General features: G+C 56.7%; 2 protein-coding genes across 8 annotated transcripts in view; one reads left to right on the forward strand and one right to left on the reverse strand.

The window, feature by feature from the left end:
- AP3D1 (adaptor related protein complex 3 subunit delta 1) overlaps positions 1-2792 on the reverse strand; it is a 44125-nt gene extending 41333 nt beyond the window's left edge. For both annotated transcript variants that reach the window (XM_083810588.1, XM_083810587.1), the window contains exon 1: positions 2438-2792. In XM_083810588.1, coding sequence (XP_083666714.1) covers positions 2438-2533 — 96 coding nt within the window. In that variant the 5' untranslated portion in view covers positions 2534-2792. The remainder of the gene's footprint in view (positions 1-2437) is intronic.
- A 6084-nt stretch (positions 2793-8876) lies between these two features.
- Positions 8877-16604, forward strand: part of DOT1L (DOT1 like histone lysine methyltransferase) — a 74858-nt gene continuing 67130 nt past the window's right edge. For 2 of the 6 annotated variants that reach the window (XM_083810582.1, XM_083810584.1), the window contains exon 1: positions 8884-9519. In XM_083810582.1, coding sequence (XP_083666708.1) covers positions 9439-9519 — 81 coding nt within the window. In that variant the 5' untranslated portion in view covers positions 8884-9438. Of the gene's footprint in view, positions 9520-16604 lie in introns of all 6 variants that reach the window. The other 4 variants (XM_083810586.1, XM_083810583.1, XM_083810581.1 and 1 more) reach the window with 4 other exon arrangements.

Raw genomic sequence — 16604 nt, forward strand, 5'->3', positions numbered from 1 at the left:
ACAGAGTAATTCTTGCTGAGCTGAGATCCATTAGCTACTGGGCTGTTTGTGTGAAACACTTTGTCCTATTCAGAAATGTGTCTCCCTTGAGCTTAGACACTTATCTGGAGACACACACAAGTCATTCAAACAACTACATTCAATATTTGAGCAACACTCGGTAGATTAAAATCAACAATACAAGCATTGTGGGAAAAGGAAGATCTTTTTGCAACTACTTCCTCTAAAACATCATACTGATCTTGCAACGTCATCTGAAAATCAGAAGATGTCCATGACCATTCCCTGAGAAGCACCGAATCAGTGCCCAGCATCTTAGTGACAGAAGGTTTACAGTCCTCTTCAAGAGCTAAAAAAAATGAACAACCCTGTGCAGTTTGCAGCCACCTTATGTAATTAAGCAGTATCTTTGAAGGATTCCAAAGCAGACCGTGTTACAGAAGACTCACATTTCATCAGGGAAATGGCTACTGTTCAGCTGAACACATCCTGAAGATCCGTTTTTAATTTCTGCTGTGCACATGAAGAATAAAAGAGGAACTATCCCTACAGTTACCTATTTTAAAATGTCAATAAATATTTCCAATTGAAGAGCTGCCGTTGTTTAAAATACTGCCACGCTACAATCCAACCCCTGCAACTGACACCAGCCTCTTAGGGAAGGAGGCAATACATTTGCTTTGACCTCGGTGAATCCTAGAGAGAGCATGCATGACTGTGTAACAACAAGTACACGGAGCCCTATGAAATTGTCCAAGTATTTTTTCCTAACTTGAAAGAACAGAGGAAATCGAAGCCAACACACTATTTTTTGTCACAGGCTAAGCAGGAACTCAGTATGGCTTGTGACACACAGTAACTTGTTAATCCTGACCGCATAACAGTGCTTGTGCTCTTCACCCTCTGAATACATACAGAGTCCTGGAAAAGGAGCTATTTGTCATGAAATTATCTTAGAAATTAAACAGTACATTTAATCTTCCTCAAAAAGGGCTAGAGCCACAAAGACCTGGACCTGCATCAGGGGAAACCTCAGAGCTCTGGCAGCTGAAGATGTATTTTCTGGCCTATGCACAAAAGAATAAAGTATGCTTTCTAAAAGCAAGACAACATACAAACCGGGCCTAAGCACGCGGAGGTGAAGTGCTCTACACGTTCAGTTTACCTGTTCCAGCTTTAAGCATAACACTTTAAGCGTCCATATAAACATTCTGTTCCCCTTCCTCCACAGCTTGCCATGTTTGCAGGGCACCACATGCTTCTTAGCGCCCAGAAATCAAATTTATAGTAAAATAAAAATGTAAGCTTCCCACGCATCACTAGCGAACAAGGCCTCATCCTGCACGCAATGACCTGCTTAAAAGCCATCAGAAAATGGTTTAGGAAGTGGTATTTCACATTTCAGTCCAACAGTGCCTGTAATTAAGAATTTACTGGGAGCCCTGATTAAATTAGCTTAAACATTTGATTTAGTAACACCAGTACAATTCTTTATCAGATACTTTTCATAGCTGATACTGTTTGGATATCCTACTTTAATGAAGGGATATTGTAACATACAAATATTTTTACATGTCACTAACTCCGCAGCAACTCACTTATATCCCAAAATATAACTGTTAGGCCGTAAGCAAGCTAAAGCCATGACTACTTAGTTGAAGATTAACATAAATGCCACCCTTAGTGTCCGTTACACCCCAATTAACATGCAACACTTCAAATTCAATGTGGGAAGTCTCCTGTAACACGTTCTTGATGACTAATTATGCCACCTATACTAATTTCCTGATCACATGCCTCTAATACAAGTGGGAATAACAGGCCAACACATCCAGCTGCTTTCTGCCTATGAGAGCTTTGACACGAGGACCGCACATTTCAGCTGTAAGATGGGCAACACCAGTAACTCAGTAACTCGAAGGCTGAGCTATGACTGCGCTCGGCCTTCCTGCCCACCGGCTTCGTGACGAACACCAAACACGTCGCTGCCCTGTGTGCTGCAACAGGCAGGAGCCGCTTCACCACGCACATCGTTCATCTCCCCACCGCAATAACACGATACATGGAAGAGCAGCACCAAGCAGGCCTCTGCCTTACCCTCCTTTTCGGCCCATTGCTTCCCTTTCGCTTCCCTCTCCACCGGCCTCTCCTTTCTGACACCACCCAGCGCCATCCTTCCTAGTTTTGATTCCTGCTCGCTCCTTCCCCAGAGCAGCGGCTCCCTCCCGGGCCGCTGCAGGCCTCTGGGCCTCACGGAGCCTGGGCTGGAGGCAGGGGGCTGGAGGCCGGCTCCTTCCCCCCCCTCACCCCGCGGCGTGCGGCGGACCCCGACGGGAGGCACAGCACGGCCGGGGGCTGCGCGGGGGACGAGGCGGCCCCGGCCGGGCGGCGTGAGGCGGTGGCAGCCCCGCGGGGCAGCCGGCGGCTTCTCGCTCACCTCGTCCTCCTTGTGGTTGCGGATCCCCCGCACCAGGTCCTGCAGGTTCTTGTCGAACATGCGGTCGATGCTGCCCTTCACCATCTTCAGCGCCATGGTGGCGGCGGCGGGGCCTGCGCTCGGGGCTGAGGGGCCGGGCCCAGCCGGGGGCGCCGCCGCGGCTCCTGCACAAGCCGGGTGAGAGCAGCGGGCCCGAGCCGCTCACATGCCAGGCAGGGAGGTCAGGGGGGAGCGGAGCACGAGCGGCGCTGGCCCCACGCGGGGCGGGCGGGCGGCAGGGGCAGCCCCGGCAGCCGCGAACCCCCAGCTCCGGGCTGCGCTCGGCCTCCGAGCGCCTGACAAAATGGCGGCCGGTCAGCTGAGGGCTCGGCCCCGCCCCCTACAGGCCCCGCCCATCTCGGCTAGGCCACGCCCTCCCTCGCGCCGGCCACGCCCCTCGCGCCTGCCCGCGCGTCCTCCCGCGACGGCCGCGGCGCTGCTGCCGCTAACCCCGCCCCCTCCCCGCGGGGCCACGCCCCCAGGTCCCACGTGGCGGGGGGGGGCGAAGGGGGCACGCGTGGGGCTGCCGCGCCTCCCGCCCCGTTGGGCGCGCAGCCCATAATGACCCATTTCGGCCCTGTCCCCCGCGTGGGTGCAGCTCCACGGCCTGGTGCCACCACCGCCGCCCTGCCCTGGGTGGCAGCATGGTGTCGCTAACACTCGTGGCTTCTTCTGCAGCCTCTGCTCCACGGGTGATCCGTGCCAGTGCGCTCAGAGGCACCCCAGGTGGCGAGAGCGCCCAGGGGGACGTGGTGCCCAGTGGGGCACCCGCCCGTGTGTGCCGGGGCACCCTTCCCACGGGCAGCCCAGGCCCAACTTGCCCTGTGCCCGTGTGCCAGGCACCTGCCTGGTCGCTGTATGCGTGGCTGCCCAGACGGTGACATTTCTTGCCGAGGATGGGTCGTGCCGTGGGGATGGAGAGGGAAAAGAAAACGTGGAGCGCTTCCAGCCCACCAGCACCTCCAGAAGGGGTTCCAGCGTTCGTGGAAGGAGAGCGAATGGGAAGGAGACCTGCTCAGCCCTCCGAGCTGCATTATGCCTGGGGAAGGACAGGGGTTTCTGTTTGCTTTTCTCCTTTGTTGTCTGCCTCCAGGTTCTGACTTAGAGCTGGCTTTTGTTGGCCCCAGCAGAACGGAGCCCATGGGTTTGGTTTTTATTCAGAAAGAGCTACAGACGTGAGCCCCTACCCTTGGGTCTCCCAACAAAGACCTCAAGGCACGGCCGGGGCACAGCTGGTAGGACGTGGGGATGGGGAAGGGGCTGTGCACTGGGTGTTCCCAGTGCTGAGAGGGGACCTTGGGGCCTGCTTTTAACACGCTTTTCAGAAATAAGCCAAAAGGACACAACCTCCTCTGCTTTCTCCTGCTTCAGCAGGAGGCTGGGGACAAGCTTGGTGGGAAAGCCCAGCTCAGAGAGACCTGGGCACAGAGCACCATCTCCTCACGCTGACGCCCCAAGGGGTTTTCTGTCTGCTCCAGATGCTGCCAAGAAGCTTAAGTCAGTTCATCCTTAAAAATTTGGGCCAATAATAAATTTTCCACACTCCAAACCACGAAGGGCTTGCAATTACAAGCAGCCTTAACGCGTGTCTCTAACCCTAAGCGTTGCTATCGGTAATATTTAAAACCTTTAAAATTCCCAGCTCATCGCCACCCCTGGCATCTGCAGCTCTGGGCTCTCTCCTTTAACAAACACCGCCACCTCCCGGGTTTGGCTGTAATTTCGCAGCGGCTTTGCCGGTGAAGGAACCTCCCGGCTGCGGGCAGACGCCGCACCAAGGGGAAGAGCCCAGGCTGGTGTCGCACCGCTGAGGGGGGCACGGCCCTGAGGGCGGTCCCGACGCCCCCCAAGCAGCGCCCCCGGGCCAGGGGAGCCGCTCTGCCCGCCTTAGGGCCGCCGCCGGCCCCGCTGCCCTCAGCCCCGCGGCTCGCCCGGCGCCGCCTCCATTTTGGCCCCGCTCCCTCCCGCGCAGCCGCCCGCAAGATGGCGCCGGCGGCGCGGGAGAGCGACGGGGCTGAGGGGGGCGGCCGGGCTGGGAGCCCCGGGCCGGGCGAGGCGGGCGGCAGGGCCTGGCCGGGGCCACCGCCGCTCCTAGCCGGGGCAGGTCCCAGGCTGGCCAGCGAGAATCGTGCGGTCACCTCAGGGCTCGCATGAAGCCCCGCGTGCAGGGGGGTCGGTGCGGCCGTGCTTCGTCCTCCCTGTCCACTTGCACGAGTCCCGGCGGTGGCGTGGAGGCCGCGGCGCCGGATTCAAACTCCAGCAGCGCCTAAAAAATGAGGAAATTGGAGCTGCTTTGCCCTGGCAGAGCTCGGCTGGAAAACCCCCGAGTGGGGCTGGGGATCTGGGGCCGTGCCGCTCAGTGTCCCCGCGGCCGGGGGTGTCGGGGCCGTGCGTGCCGGAGCGCCCCAAAGCAGTGGCAGCCCCCAGCTTGTGCCTGCTCGCTGCCCTCCGTAGCACGGAAATCCCTTTGGGGCTTCAAACCGAGCCCAGCCACCTTTGGGCTTTCCCCAGCCGGCCCTTATCCGCCTTGCTCCTGGGTGTTGCCATGCGGTGACTCACTGGCACGTGGGCAGCCGTCGCCCTTTGCCCCACGGCGCTCTCCCACGCGGAGGCACAGTGCCCACGGGGGTTCGTGGGTGCCGGGGTGAGGTTTCCGTTCTCCCCCTCCTCCCGGCCCCCAGCCCAAGCTGGCAGCGAGCCCGCGATGGAGCAGGATTGCGGAGCTGCTGGGCAGCCGCCAAGGCCTTCCTCCCGGGAGCAGCAGAAAGGGAAAAGCTTGACGTGGTTGCTGCTGCTTGAGGGGACGGGGACGGGGGAGCCTTCGGGGGGGGGAACACATTTGGAGATGGGGTCGCCGCAGGGAAGGGCAGCTGGGAGGGATGGGCTCTGTGACGCTGCCCCAGTGCCCTCATGGGACTTGGTGTTTGCTGTGTGGAAAGCTGGAAAGGGATCGTGTCCCATTAGCCACAGTATCACCCCCCCCCCCCGTGCTGGGTCCGCCCGGACACCCATGTAAGCCCTGCACACATCGAGCACCTCCTTGGGCCAAGAAGGGCAGAGACAAACTGGATTTTGAGGGGAAGGGGATGGGAGTACCCACATTTCAGCTGGCCCACGGAACAGGGTGGTAGAATTGAAAGTCCTGGGGATGCTCATGACTGCAAAAGGCTTCATCCCACCTGGATGTGCCGCCAGCACCAGCCCAGCTGTGGCACCTTTTGCCTGCCCTGGTCCCCATTGTGCCCACGAGGCACTGATGCTGCTTGTGCATCCACCGAGGAAACTGTTGCCTCATTTTGTTGTTGTGGCAACTGCAGCCGGAGCATCCCCAGTGCGGCTTTGCCCAGGGAGCTGCTGGGACAGATGGGAAGGACAGATGCTGCTCCTTCATGTGGAAGGGAAGTCCTCAGAGCGATGCAGGGTTGACCCTCGGTGATTAAAACAGGGCTTGGAAAATTGCACGTGGCCCATTTTGCAAGGAGGGGAAGGGAAGCTTGGCGCAGCAGGGTTTGCGTTCACGTTGTCCAGCGTCCTGCCTGTTTCACAAGGCTGTTGAAAGGCCAACAGGGGACTGGGATGTGCAATTGCAGCTAGAGTTAAAGAGCTTGACTGCTCTGTGACGCACACTGTGCAACGGGAGCCATTTGCAGAGCCAGGGTTTTATTGGTCCTACTATGAAACGGTGAACAGAGCTCGGCCACGCTCCAGATTTCAGGGGAGAGAAGGAAAACCAGAAGCAGCGTAAGCAGCACCAGGGACTGCATCCAGGGGAGCTGGAGTTACAGACGTGGGTACCTGCAGTAAGGGGATGCTCTCGCAGGGTTGGCATCACAGCAAAAGAACCAAGGCCAGCCCCAGGGCTGAACCCACCGGCATCCTGCCTGTGGGTAAACCACACAGGAATATTTAATCTGATGGGAACAGACTTGCCTGCATTAGCCTGTTGTGTGATCTAACTTGTTATTGTCGACTAAATTGGGTCAATACTCTAGATGAGATGCTGCTGAAAAGCCAAGTTTCTGGATGAGCTGATGTGCGGCAATAGCGGTGAAAACCTCCAGCCTCCCTGAACCCTTGCACCCACCAGCTCCCACCCGCTGTGCACACAAGCACGGATCTGGGGAGGCTCTGGGACTTGATCCCGCAGTCCTGAGCTGAGGAACAGTGAAAGCTTGGGAATTAAGTCAGGACATGAGGCTTTGCATGTGTCTCGTGCAGGGCATGCTCTGTGCATTGCTTGTGCAAGACGTCCTTGGAGCATCGATGCCCTCCCTGTGCGCTCAGTGGCTGCATGGAAACCTCCCTTCCCCACGCCCCAGGGCACGTGCATGCAAGGAGCTGCAGTGTGCTTCCTGGTTCCTCCCCAAGTCCAACCTGTTCTACCTATTGACGAAAAACAAACAAACAACCAAAAAAAAAAAACAGGCAGGTCTGGATTGCTCTAGCATGGAGCAAAGAGGTGCACCCACTGGGAGATGCAGCAGGGCCAGCAAAGGCAGGGAGGAGGGAAACAAACACCTCTTCCCTGGCGCATCTGCTTTTGCAGCAGCAAAATCCAGCAGCTTCCCATTTCAGGGCTGAGCCTGCAGGGCTGGAGCAGGCAATGCTGCAGGTCGGCACCTGATGCCTTTGAAGGTCCATAGCTAGCGCCAGTGTTGCAGAAGTTCCCCACTCCTCTCCACCTGCCAGAGGGATGGGCCCACGCTGGCCCCCCTACAGCACCCCTTACCTTGGAGCCTGCTTGGGCCACACAAGGACTTTGGCTGCAAACTGATTAAAGACCGACCTAACGAACTCAAAGAGAATTCTTTAAACGAAGCCTGCTGTGCCTTGGAGAACTCCTGCCATGTCTATTTATTTAAATTTAATGGAATTTTTGTGGTAAGCTAATTAAATATGAATTGATTATTTAAGAAGCAGTCAGAGCAGTTTAAGCACTGCTGACTTGATGATTTTAATGTTTTCTTTAGAAAAACGTCCCTAGTTATGTAGCTTTGTGCACGTACGGACATTTAAGGGGAAGAAGCGGGTGCAAAGAGCGAAGCTTGGAGCCATCCATGGTGGTTTCTGGCTGAGGCAGCTGCTGCTACATGGGGAGCAGAGCATGTCCCGTCCCCGCTGCGCACCGGGCTCCAGAAATGCCCGCGGGCTTCAGCAAAAAGGCAGCGACCTGCCGAGAAACACGGGCATCAAACGCCACACCACAGAGCCTGGCGGGCGATGCCCAGCTGAGGCACACACGGTGGCTTGGCCACCTGGCAGGCACATGGCAGCCCCTGCCTGCCCCACGCTGGACACACCAGGGCCGTGGTGATGCCGGTTGTCGGCCCAAATCGCCGATGTCCCTGTGTCCCGACAGGGGAGTGGGACCCTGGGTGCCTTTGCAGGTGCCCCAGCCGGCGGAGAGCTCAGCTCAGGGTATGGGAACGGCTCTGCCAGGAAAGGAGCAGCCTCAGGAGCAGCTTCTCCTGGTTTCCTCTGGACCTTGTGCGTTTTTCTCCATTTATTCACCAATTTTGTGAATGAAGCTCGCCTGGCGAGCATGAGCGACCCTGCCCAGCGTGCTGCACCAAGCAGGGGTGCACAAAGCGGCTCCGCATCCAGCACCCCTGAGCCTCCCTGGCCGCCCGTCGGGATGCACTGGAGGTGAACCGGTGGGGGGACGCAGCCAGGAGATAGACAGCAAAAGCCTCCTGCCACTGGGAGTTTCCCACCCCTCTGGAAGCCTCGGGTGGCCCCAGCGAGGTCCTTTCTGCAGCATTTTGGCAGCTCAGCAGCTCCGTCGGAGCGGACATCGCCTGTCCCCTGCCCCAGCGGACATTGGCAGCCCTGGCACCCTCACTCACGTGCATTGCGAAGCCTCGTGCAATGTCACCTGTGTGTGATGTGCACGCCTTGCACGGTGACTTCCCGGTGCCATGCAGAGCTCACGCTGTCACCTGCCTGCGGACTTTGCTCCAGCAGCCACACGGCACGCGGGCTGTGCCGTCACGCCCGGTGTGCCAGCCTCGCACGGCCACCTGAGTGCAGTGTGCCAGCCCTGCACGGCCACCCAGCCACGCACCTTCCCGTGAGTGTGACACGCTGGCCTTGCAGCGTCACCTCTGTGCGACGAGCGGACCTTGCACCCACACAACTGTGCCTTGTACTGCCCCCCCCGCAGTGCCACCACAGCCTGGCAGTATCACGCCGTGCCAGCCTTGCACTGCCCCCCCCCCAGCGTGCCACCGCGTGACGGCGCTGGGCCAGCCTTGCACTGTCACCCTGTGTGCCACTGCAGCTCATCAGTGTCACCCTGTGCCAGCCTGGCACTGTCCCCCCCCGTACCTCTACAGCTTGGCAGTGTCACCCTGTGCCAGCCTTGCACCGTAACCCCCCCTCCCTCCCCGAGGGCCGCCGCATCCCGGCTGGGTCACCCCGTGCCAGCCCGGCACTGTCCGCCCCCGTCCCGCCGCCCCCCGCGCGTGTCCCCCGGTGCCCCCCTCTGCCCTGTCCCCCCCCTCCTCCCCCCGCTCGTGCACGCCGCGCGCACTCGCGAAGCCGGGAGGGGAGGGGAGGGGGGGCGAGCGGCGCGGGGGCGCGCACGGCGGGGCGGAGCGGGCGGGGGCGCGCGGCGGGGAGGGCAGCTGAGGACAGGGGGAGGGAGCGCGGCCGCCCCCGCCCCCGAGCCTGGCGCGTCGGTGGGGCCCGGCCCGGCCCGGCCCCGGCGCCTCATTGTGCTCCGCTTCACGCCGGCCCAAGATGGCGGCGGCGCCGGAGAGCCCCGCGAGCCGCCGCCGACAATAGAGGGAGGCGAGGGGAGCGGCGCCCCCCCCGCCCTCCTGAGCCCCCCCCCCCCCCCCCCCCTTCCCCGGCCGCCGCCGCCGCCCCTCGCTCCCGCCCCCGGCCGGGCCCGGCCGCCACACCCCGGCCGGCCCCCCTAGCATGGTGCGGGGCCGCCGCCCGCTCCTCCGGCTGCCGACATGGGCGAGAGGCTGGAGCTGCGGCTCAAGTCGCCGGTGGGAGCCGAGCCCGCCGTCTACCCCTGGCCGCTGCCCGTCTACGTGAGTACGGCCCGGCCGCGCACCTGCCCGCGCCCTGTCAGCGCCCGCCGCCCCTCGCCCCTTTCACCCCTTTCCCCCCGGGTCCCCCCCGGCCCGCAGCGGCCCCGGCCCGGCCCCGGCCCCCGGCTCGGGCGCAGCGCCCCGGGCGACGGGCGAGGGGCGGCCCGGGGGCTGCCGCGGCTCCCCGGGCAGTCAAATTCCCCGTTTGTGCCTATAATTGGCTGCCCGAACTGCAGGGCGGGGAGGAGGAGGGCTGCTTAATGAAAAGTTTTCGCCTTTTGCCCCAGCTCGGCTCGTGGAAGCGGCTAACGGCGGCAGCCGCTCCGAGCGGGGCGAAACCGAGGGGTTTGGGGGGTTTTGGCCCGCGCCGTGAGCTGGGGGGGCCGGGGGGGCCCGGAGGAGCCCGGCGAGGGGCTTCGCGCCCAGCTTCCCTGCCGCCAGCGCCTGTCCTTGCAGCCCGGCTCGTGCCGAGGCTCCCGGTCGGGTTTGTCAGTTGATGGCAGCTGCGACCCGAACGCTTTCAAATAAAAATGTCACTCGGCCCCGCGTGGCGACGTGAGCGGCGCGGTCTTTCCAACTTGCCCGGCTCTTTCCTGCCCCTTCCGAGATGCGTGACCTTGATAACAACGTCTCCGTGCCCGGTTAGCGAGCACCTCACGAGAGGCGAAAGGCTGGAGACGGCGTTTTTCTTCTGTCTGTAGCGCTTGTGGCGATCCTTGAACGATTTTTCACCTCAAGCGTTTGTCTGGGCGTTGAGGACAGTTTTGTAAGAGGAGAAACCCCTGTGCGTGTAGATAGCTCTTCTGCTTGGCCTGCGTGTTGATTATTCCTTGTGTTTCAGGGCTTGCTCTTGTACGTGTGCTGCTTCGCAGGGAGAACATGCTGGGACGCAGAGGCTGGGGCAGCTGATGCCGCCGATACCGCTCGCCTGGCAATCGCAACGTGCTTGTGTGTGAATGATTAGAAATACATGGCTTGTGGCAGGGGAGATGGCTGTGCCTTCCTATCTGCTGCTGCCTTTCGGTGCTGTCGCTGTATCTGTGGTTTCCAAAACATCCTCCATGTATGCTGGCGTGCTATTTTCATCGGCTGCTCCCGGAGCTGGAGCCTCCAGCACGCGCTGGTTAATGCAGCCTTTCCTGTTTGGGCAGCTCTGTCATTCGTGTGTGTGCGCGGGCGCGCGCTCTGCTTAAATTGTCAGAAACTGAAAGCATAATGCTGACCAGTTCGCTCTTCGTGCTGCCAAATATTAACTTGCGGCTCTGGGCTGTCTGATTGAAGTGTAGGTTAAAGATTACATAGGTTAGGGATTAATCTGGAAGGAAGGAACGGTTTTTTGTGTATTTGCAGAACTTGCTACCTTTTTTTTAATTTTTTTTTAAACACAAATCCTTCAAACCTGCTCCCCCCACCGTGTGAATTTCAGTGCTGTTTTCCGCATGGGAAACAAGGGTTTAGTTAATTTAGGAAAACTTGAGCAGCAGGTTCTGAAGATGGCAGCGTGCATAGATTTTCTTTCCCAGTTAATCAGAAATGCGGGGGGCAGGGTGCTTATCCACATGTGCTATCTGCGTATGTTAAGAAATGCCGCAAAACCCGAACATCCTGCCGTTAAACCGGCCTCTTGGCACTGCAGATTTTTCCACGGTAATTCAGAAGTGGATGGTTCATCTGGAGCCAATCAATGTTCTGTCCTGCAGTTTTGTTGAAAAGATCGTGCTGCATATTACGGGAGTGTACGCTTGCGTGCGTGGGTACGCATGCATACACACACGCACGCTGCTCGCGGCTCTGGCCTTTGCGGCAGCAGATGAACTCTGGAGCTTTGGAAATAAATCCTGGTCTTTGTGCATGGCAGCGTTTGGCCTGCTAACATTGTACTCTGCTGAACTGCAGACTTTCTTTCCCTCGCTGGCTCAGCCTTCAGTTGGCAGCGGGGTATATGTACCGTTGTGGTTTTAGAGCTCGGCTCCATTTGACGTAAGCAGAACATTTCTTAGTTTCACCGCTCTTTCTGCTGCTGGCTTCCTAGGAAGCAAGGTGGGATACCTGGGTACGAGCAGAAGTACCTCCAGTTGTTTTGGTTAGCAGCTTTCTTGCTGCTTCCCGACATGAGGTGCGTTTCCCAAAGAGAGCTGGGGAAAAAGGGGAAGGGGAAGCTCGTGGCCCCCGCTGATTACTTGGGGCGAGGGCGCAGGGGTGGCAGGGATCGTCCTCCCCGACATCAGGGTCTGGGAGGTGGCTGAGACCTGCAGCCTGCCGAGCACCGCGGTGTGATGTAACCCCCCCCATTAAGTAACTTGGCTATTTCTGTGTTCTTACCACATCTGAAAGGAGCGGCATTAGTATTGCTCTGTGTGCAGGGCTAAGGGTCCAGTCCCTCGTATCAACGGGCGCCTGGATTGATAAATGCCTGTTTATTTAAGGACTGCTGCTTATTTCGTGCCTGTTAGGAAAAGTGGGATCTCTTCAGACTGCTGAGCTTGCACAATAGCTCAGCTGACAAACTGGGGCTTGTTGGGATGCTAAAAGAGCCGAGGAGGGTGATGTGAAACACGTATTTCCCTACAAGTCTAATTAGGGCCGTGGGAGGAGAGAGCACTGGCGTTGCAGATACAGCCTCCCACTGGCTTACATACAAAACTGAAAGTATGACTCTTTCCCCCGCCTTCTGCTTTTCTCAAAGGAAAGGCCATGGTTTCCTAATGAATACATGGTGAGCAGTTCTGTCCATAGCACACTGTGATGAGTAAGTTGAATAGTGCATGGTGAGTAATCTCTCCTCATGACTCACAAAATATTTTCTGATGTTGACCTCTGTTTTTTATGAGTGCCCTGCTTAATCAGAGCTGAAGTGAGTTTATTCTTTTGTATGCGGTTTAACTCCTTGACTCCCACATACCTGCCCCATTTGTTGCTTGCTTTAGGTTGTCAAAGACCAGTGATATTGTATTTAAAGAAAAAAAAACACAACAAAAAACCCAATAGTTTTGGTAGCATAAGAGATACAGGTCTGGGTAAAAGAAGTTCCTATTTGCCTGGCTGGGTGATTGAGCGGAATTAATGGATCTAGGTGGTCTTAAATAGGCTAATGCTGGCTGAGGGTGGCATTTGTAGGCAGCTTCGAGCATTGATATGCACAACTTGGTACTTACTGCCTAGAGGTAGATCTGATGGATACAAGGGGTGAAATCCCCTTGTCATTCAAAGACTTGCAGATGGTTAGGTTTATTCCAGAGAACTGTCCTTAAACTCATTCATTCTCCTGTATTTGTCTCTGACTTTTACTGTAGTTACAGCTGAGTATTCCTTAGGTTTGAACGGGGAGATTTCCCGTACCGTGATGGGCTCTGCCTGATCTGTGAGGAGCCTGCAGTTGTCATCTCCTCTGCACAAGCGGCCCTGCTCTCGGACTCAGCCTGTTGTGCATAGGGGAGAAAAAAGGTGTGTTTTTAGAAAAAATCCGGCTTAGTGCCACAATCTGATCTGGCGCAGTCCCGCTCATACTATCCCTGGCACCAGCAAGAGGTTACTTGCTCATGGAGCTGAGCAACAGGAGGCTTGGGAGCTGCTGAAGCTGTTCTGTGTCACCCAAATTGTCGTTAAGCTGCACCCTAACACGGCATACAGGTTTGTGGGTACGAGCAAGCGCTCGCACCGGTCAGAGGGCAGCGTCTCATTGATCTCCTCTCCTCCATGCTGGCGCTGGGCTGGTTCGTGGCGTGGCGCAGGAAGCCCTGGTGCTCTGGTGGGGTGCAGCTGGGTGACGCGGGGGGAGTTGGTGCCCTGGTGGCACTGAGCCTTCGTCCTGATGGCTGCAGATGACTCGTGCCCTGTCCTGCTAAAAACCAGCCTGCAAATCCTTGTGACTCCCAAGTTAGGCATCTGCCTGTCTTGCCTGGCTCTTTTCATCTCCAGGCCTTCCCATTGTTCTCCTTGTGAATAGCGTTCCCCAAAAGCTAACCGCTCACCTCCCCGTGCGCTCGCGGGGGACCGTGTTGTGGTGCCTGGGAGCCCCCCTGGTGGCCCAGGCCCCGTCTGCATGCTGGTGTTGCACCCAGGGTGTCTCTGACTGCTTTGGTTCTCATCTCCCAGCCTGGAAATCTTGGGGCCTCGGCTCTGTCCCAGGAGGGGACAGTCCCAGCTGTGCCACCGTCAAAGGCTTATGAGGGTGAGGTGCCTCCACCGTCAGCCCCTGAAGCTTGTGCCTCCACATCCGCAACTGTGAGGATAAGCCTGGCTTGAATAATTCATTGGTTTGTCTGCGTTCCTCCTCTTCGCTGCTGACTTTTGGCTGTAAAGGCACAAAAAATTACCGCCGGCTGCTTCGGTGTCGTCAGCCTCTGGCTGTGGGAGAGGCGTGCGTGTGCCCAATGCTGAGGAGTAACGGGATACAAGCGTGGTGGCGCTGGGTGGTGTTTGCACAGGTGGCGGGGGCACATGGTGCTTTTCCTGTGTGGATTTTACCCCTGCTTTCCCACCCTCTCCGCAGCCCCCCGACCTGGCCGGGGAGACAGCTGCTGTCATCCAGTCACCGAAGGAATGTGCTGCGCGCTGAAAGCTCAAGGGCAGCCCGGGACAGTGGAAATCACTGCCCAGCGGGGAGCGCACCTTGAAAATTGAAGATCAACCGTAGAGACAAACAACAAACCTTATTTAAGAATTGAATGCCTGCCTTTTTTTTTTTCCCCTCAGTGTGCCGCTCAGCTTGAGTGGCAGTCGTTTTTCTGACGGCTGGCTTTGACTTCTCGGGAGCTGAAGCAGGCGTGGGAGAGGCTGAAGCCGGGAGTGGCGATGGTGCTTGGGCTGGGGGGGCCATGGGAGGGTCCTGGGGGTCCCCTGTCCCCAGCCCCAGCCCCAGACGCTTGCTCTCGCTGCTTCCCTGCCCAGTCCTCCTGTACTCCATCGGGACGAGCCGATGGCGAGCAGTTTCCCCTCGCATCACTTTGTGCTGGAGGCAGGGGGGGCACAACGGGGCCGTGTCTCGGCGCAGTGCCAGGCCTCGCTGTGAGCTGGAGGGCTGAAAATATCTGGGCTTGGAAAAAAAAAAAATTACACACAAAAAAAAATGTTCCAGCGTTTTCCTGGCCGCCCCCTCCGCCCTTGCTCCGTGCCGTGAGTCACGCTGCCTCCCGGCCGGGCCGGGGGCGGCCGTCGGGCTGCCTCTGCCCACGGAGCCTCCCCGCGCCCTGAGTAATCGCCCAGAAATTCGGTGGCGGCGGCAGCAGGGGTTAGGGGATTTTCTCTGATTTCACAGATGCTGTTGATGCAGCTTGTTGGGAAGTGTTTGTGGGGATGACTCATTAATTAAAGAAACTTCTCTAGTGAAGAAAAGGTTTGAAAACTTTAGCAGGCTTCCTATTTCTCAACACCCTCGCGCCCTCCCCAGTCCTCAAAGAATTTGGAGTGGCGGGAGCGAGCGGTAGAAAGCTGGCAAATAATTGACTCAGTCATTTCAAAAGCGCTTGGGTTTCTCAGCTACCCGGCGAATAAGCAGAAGCAAATGACAGAGCTGGCACAGCTGTTTCATTTTTCGGTACTTTGCTCTCGAGAGCCCAGCGGCGTGCCGCGAGGTGGCCTCGCCGGTGGGAGGACCGCAGGCACGCGGGTGTTGCCGAACAGCAGCCGCCTTCTGGGCTCTGCCCCGCCGAGCGCAAGTTGCCAGGAGTGACGCCCGGTACTCGCTTGGTTTTCACTCTGGCTTTTGTTCAAGGCTCTGACCCGTTGGATGCAATACAAAGTCACGAGTTGGGTTAACAAACGCTTTTCTCCTAATTTTGCTGTATGGAAAGTAAAAATCGTTCTCTTGTATCACATCTTGAAACCGCGGGACTCCTTATGTCTCATATAACTCAGTTATCTGAAAGGTAACTGTTGAAAGGCCGAGTAGCTGTTAAGGGTGGCGCTTTTCTTCACGGCAGATGAGCGAGGATTCACGTCCCTGTCCCGGCCAGGGCTCCAGCTCTGGCGATTCAAACTGATCTGCCTGAAACGCACCCGTCGGTTATGGTCAGACGTGGTACTGAAAGCTTTCAGTGTGCCAAGGGAAATCCATGCCACCACATGCAACTCCAACTCTTGTCCTTCATGGCAGCCTAAATATATATGGAGATGATTATCCTTTCAAGCCTCGGCTATGTGAGTGAATTGTGTTTCTCCTGGGAGTTTAGGCAAAATGTCTTACCTCTTGGTATGCAAGATTTATGGGAAATTTAATCACCCTTCTCCCCAGACATCCATATGTCTACTTCTGTACTCTTCTTTCTTTCTATTTTAGCTCTTTCATACTGCCTCTCTCTCTCTTTTATTTTTCTGGCTGCTTTGAGTTAACCTTTGACTGGCTGATTAAAGCTTTTCACTGTAACGATCAAGACAGGGACCCTCCCCCCCCCCAGTGTATTATCACGGATTGATAATCCTGAAGTACCTCAACATCTTTAAAATACTGTTGCTCAATTTATTTTCTGCTTCTAACAGGATCCACAGAAGCAAGAGAAGTTCATATTAGGTGTCTGAACGCATTAGGAACGTGATATATTTACTCTTGTAGTGATTATTAAAGATAAGACAAAACTTCCTCTGAAGAGGGGATCAAGTAATAAAATTGAATGTGCGATGCTTGCCACGCGCTTCTGTAGATACCACATTCAGTAGGTACTATTTTTAGAGCATAGGAAGAAGGTGAGTATGTTTTACAGCAGGAAATGATGGCTTCACAGATATGAACGGATCTATGAATGACGAAAAAGTTTCTCTGCTGAGTATTTTGGTTTGTTTATCTAACGAGTGAATGAGAGTTTCCGAAAAGTCTTCGCTGAAAGATTTGCTTGGTGCCCTGTGAGAAGTCTAAGGATTTTTATACTGAGGAGCTAAACGAAGCATTGGAAAGTTTATCAGGGGAAAAAAAAAATCAAGAAAACCTCCAGAAAATTCTGAATAAGTTTGTGTATAAAGATAAAAGGAAGGGGAGGGCTAATACTGTTACTTTAGTTGAAAACCTGTCAGATACTTTCGGTGTGAAGGGCAGCTTCCTGAGTTTTTGGCATTACTATGTCATTTACTTCTTAAACCTCAACAACGGTAGT

The sequence above is a fragment of the Anser anser genome (genome assembly GCF_964211835.1).
Source record: "Anser anser genome assembly, chromosome: 25".
In the NCBI taxonomy this organism is placed as follows: Eukaryota; Metazoa; Chordata; class Aves; order Anseriformes; family Anatidae; genus Anser; species Anser anser.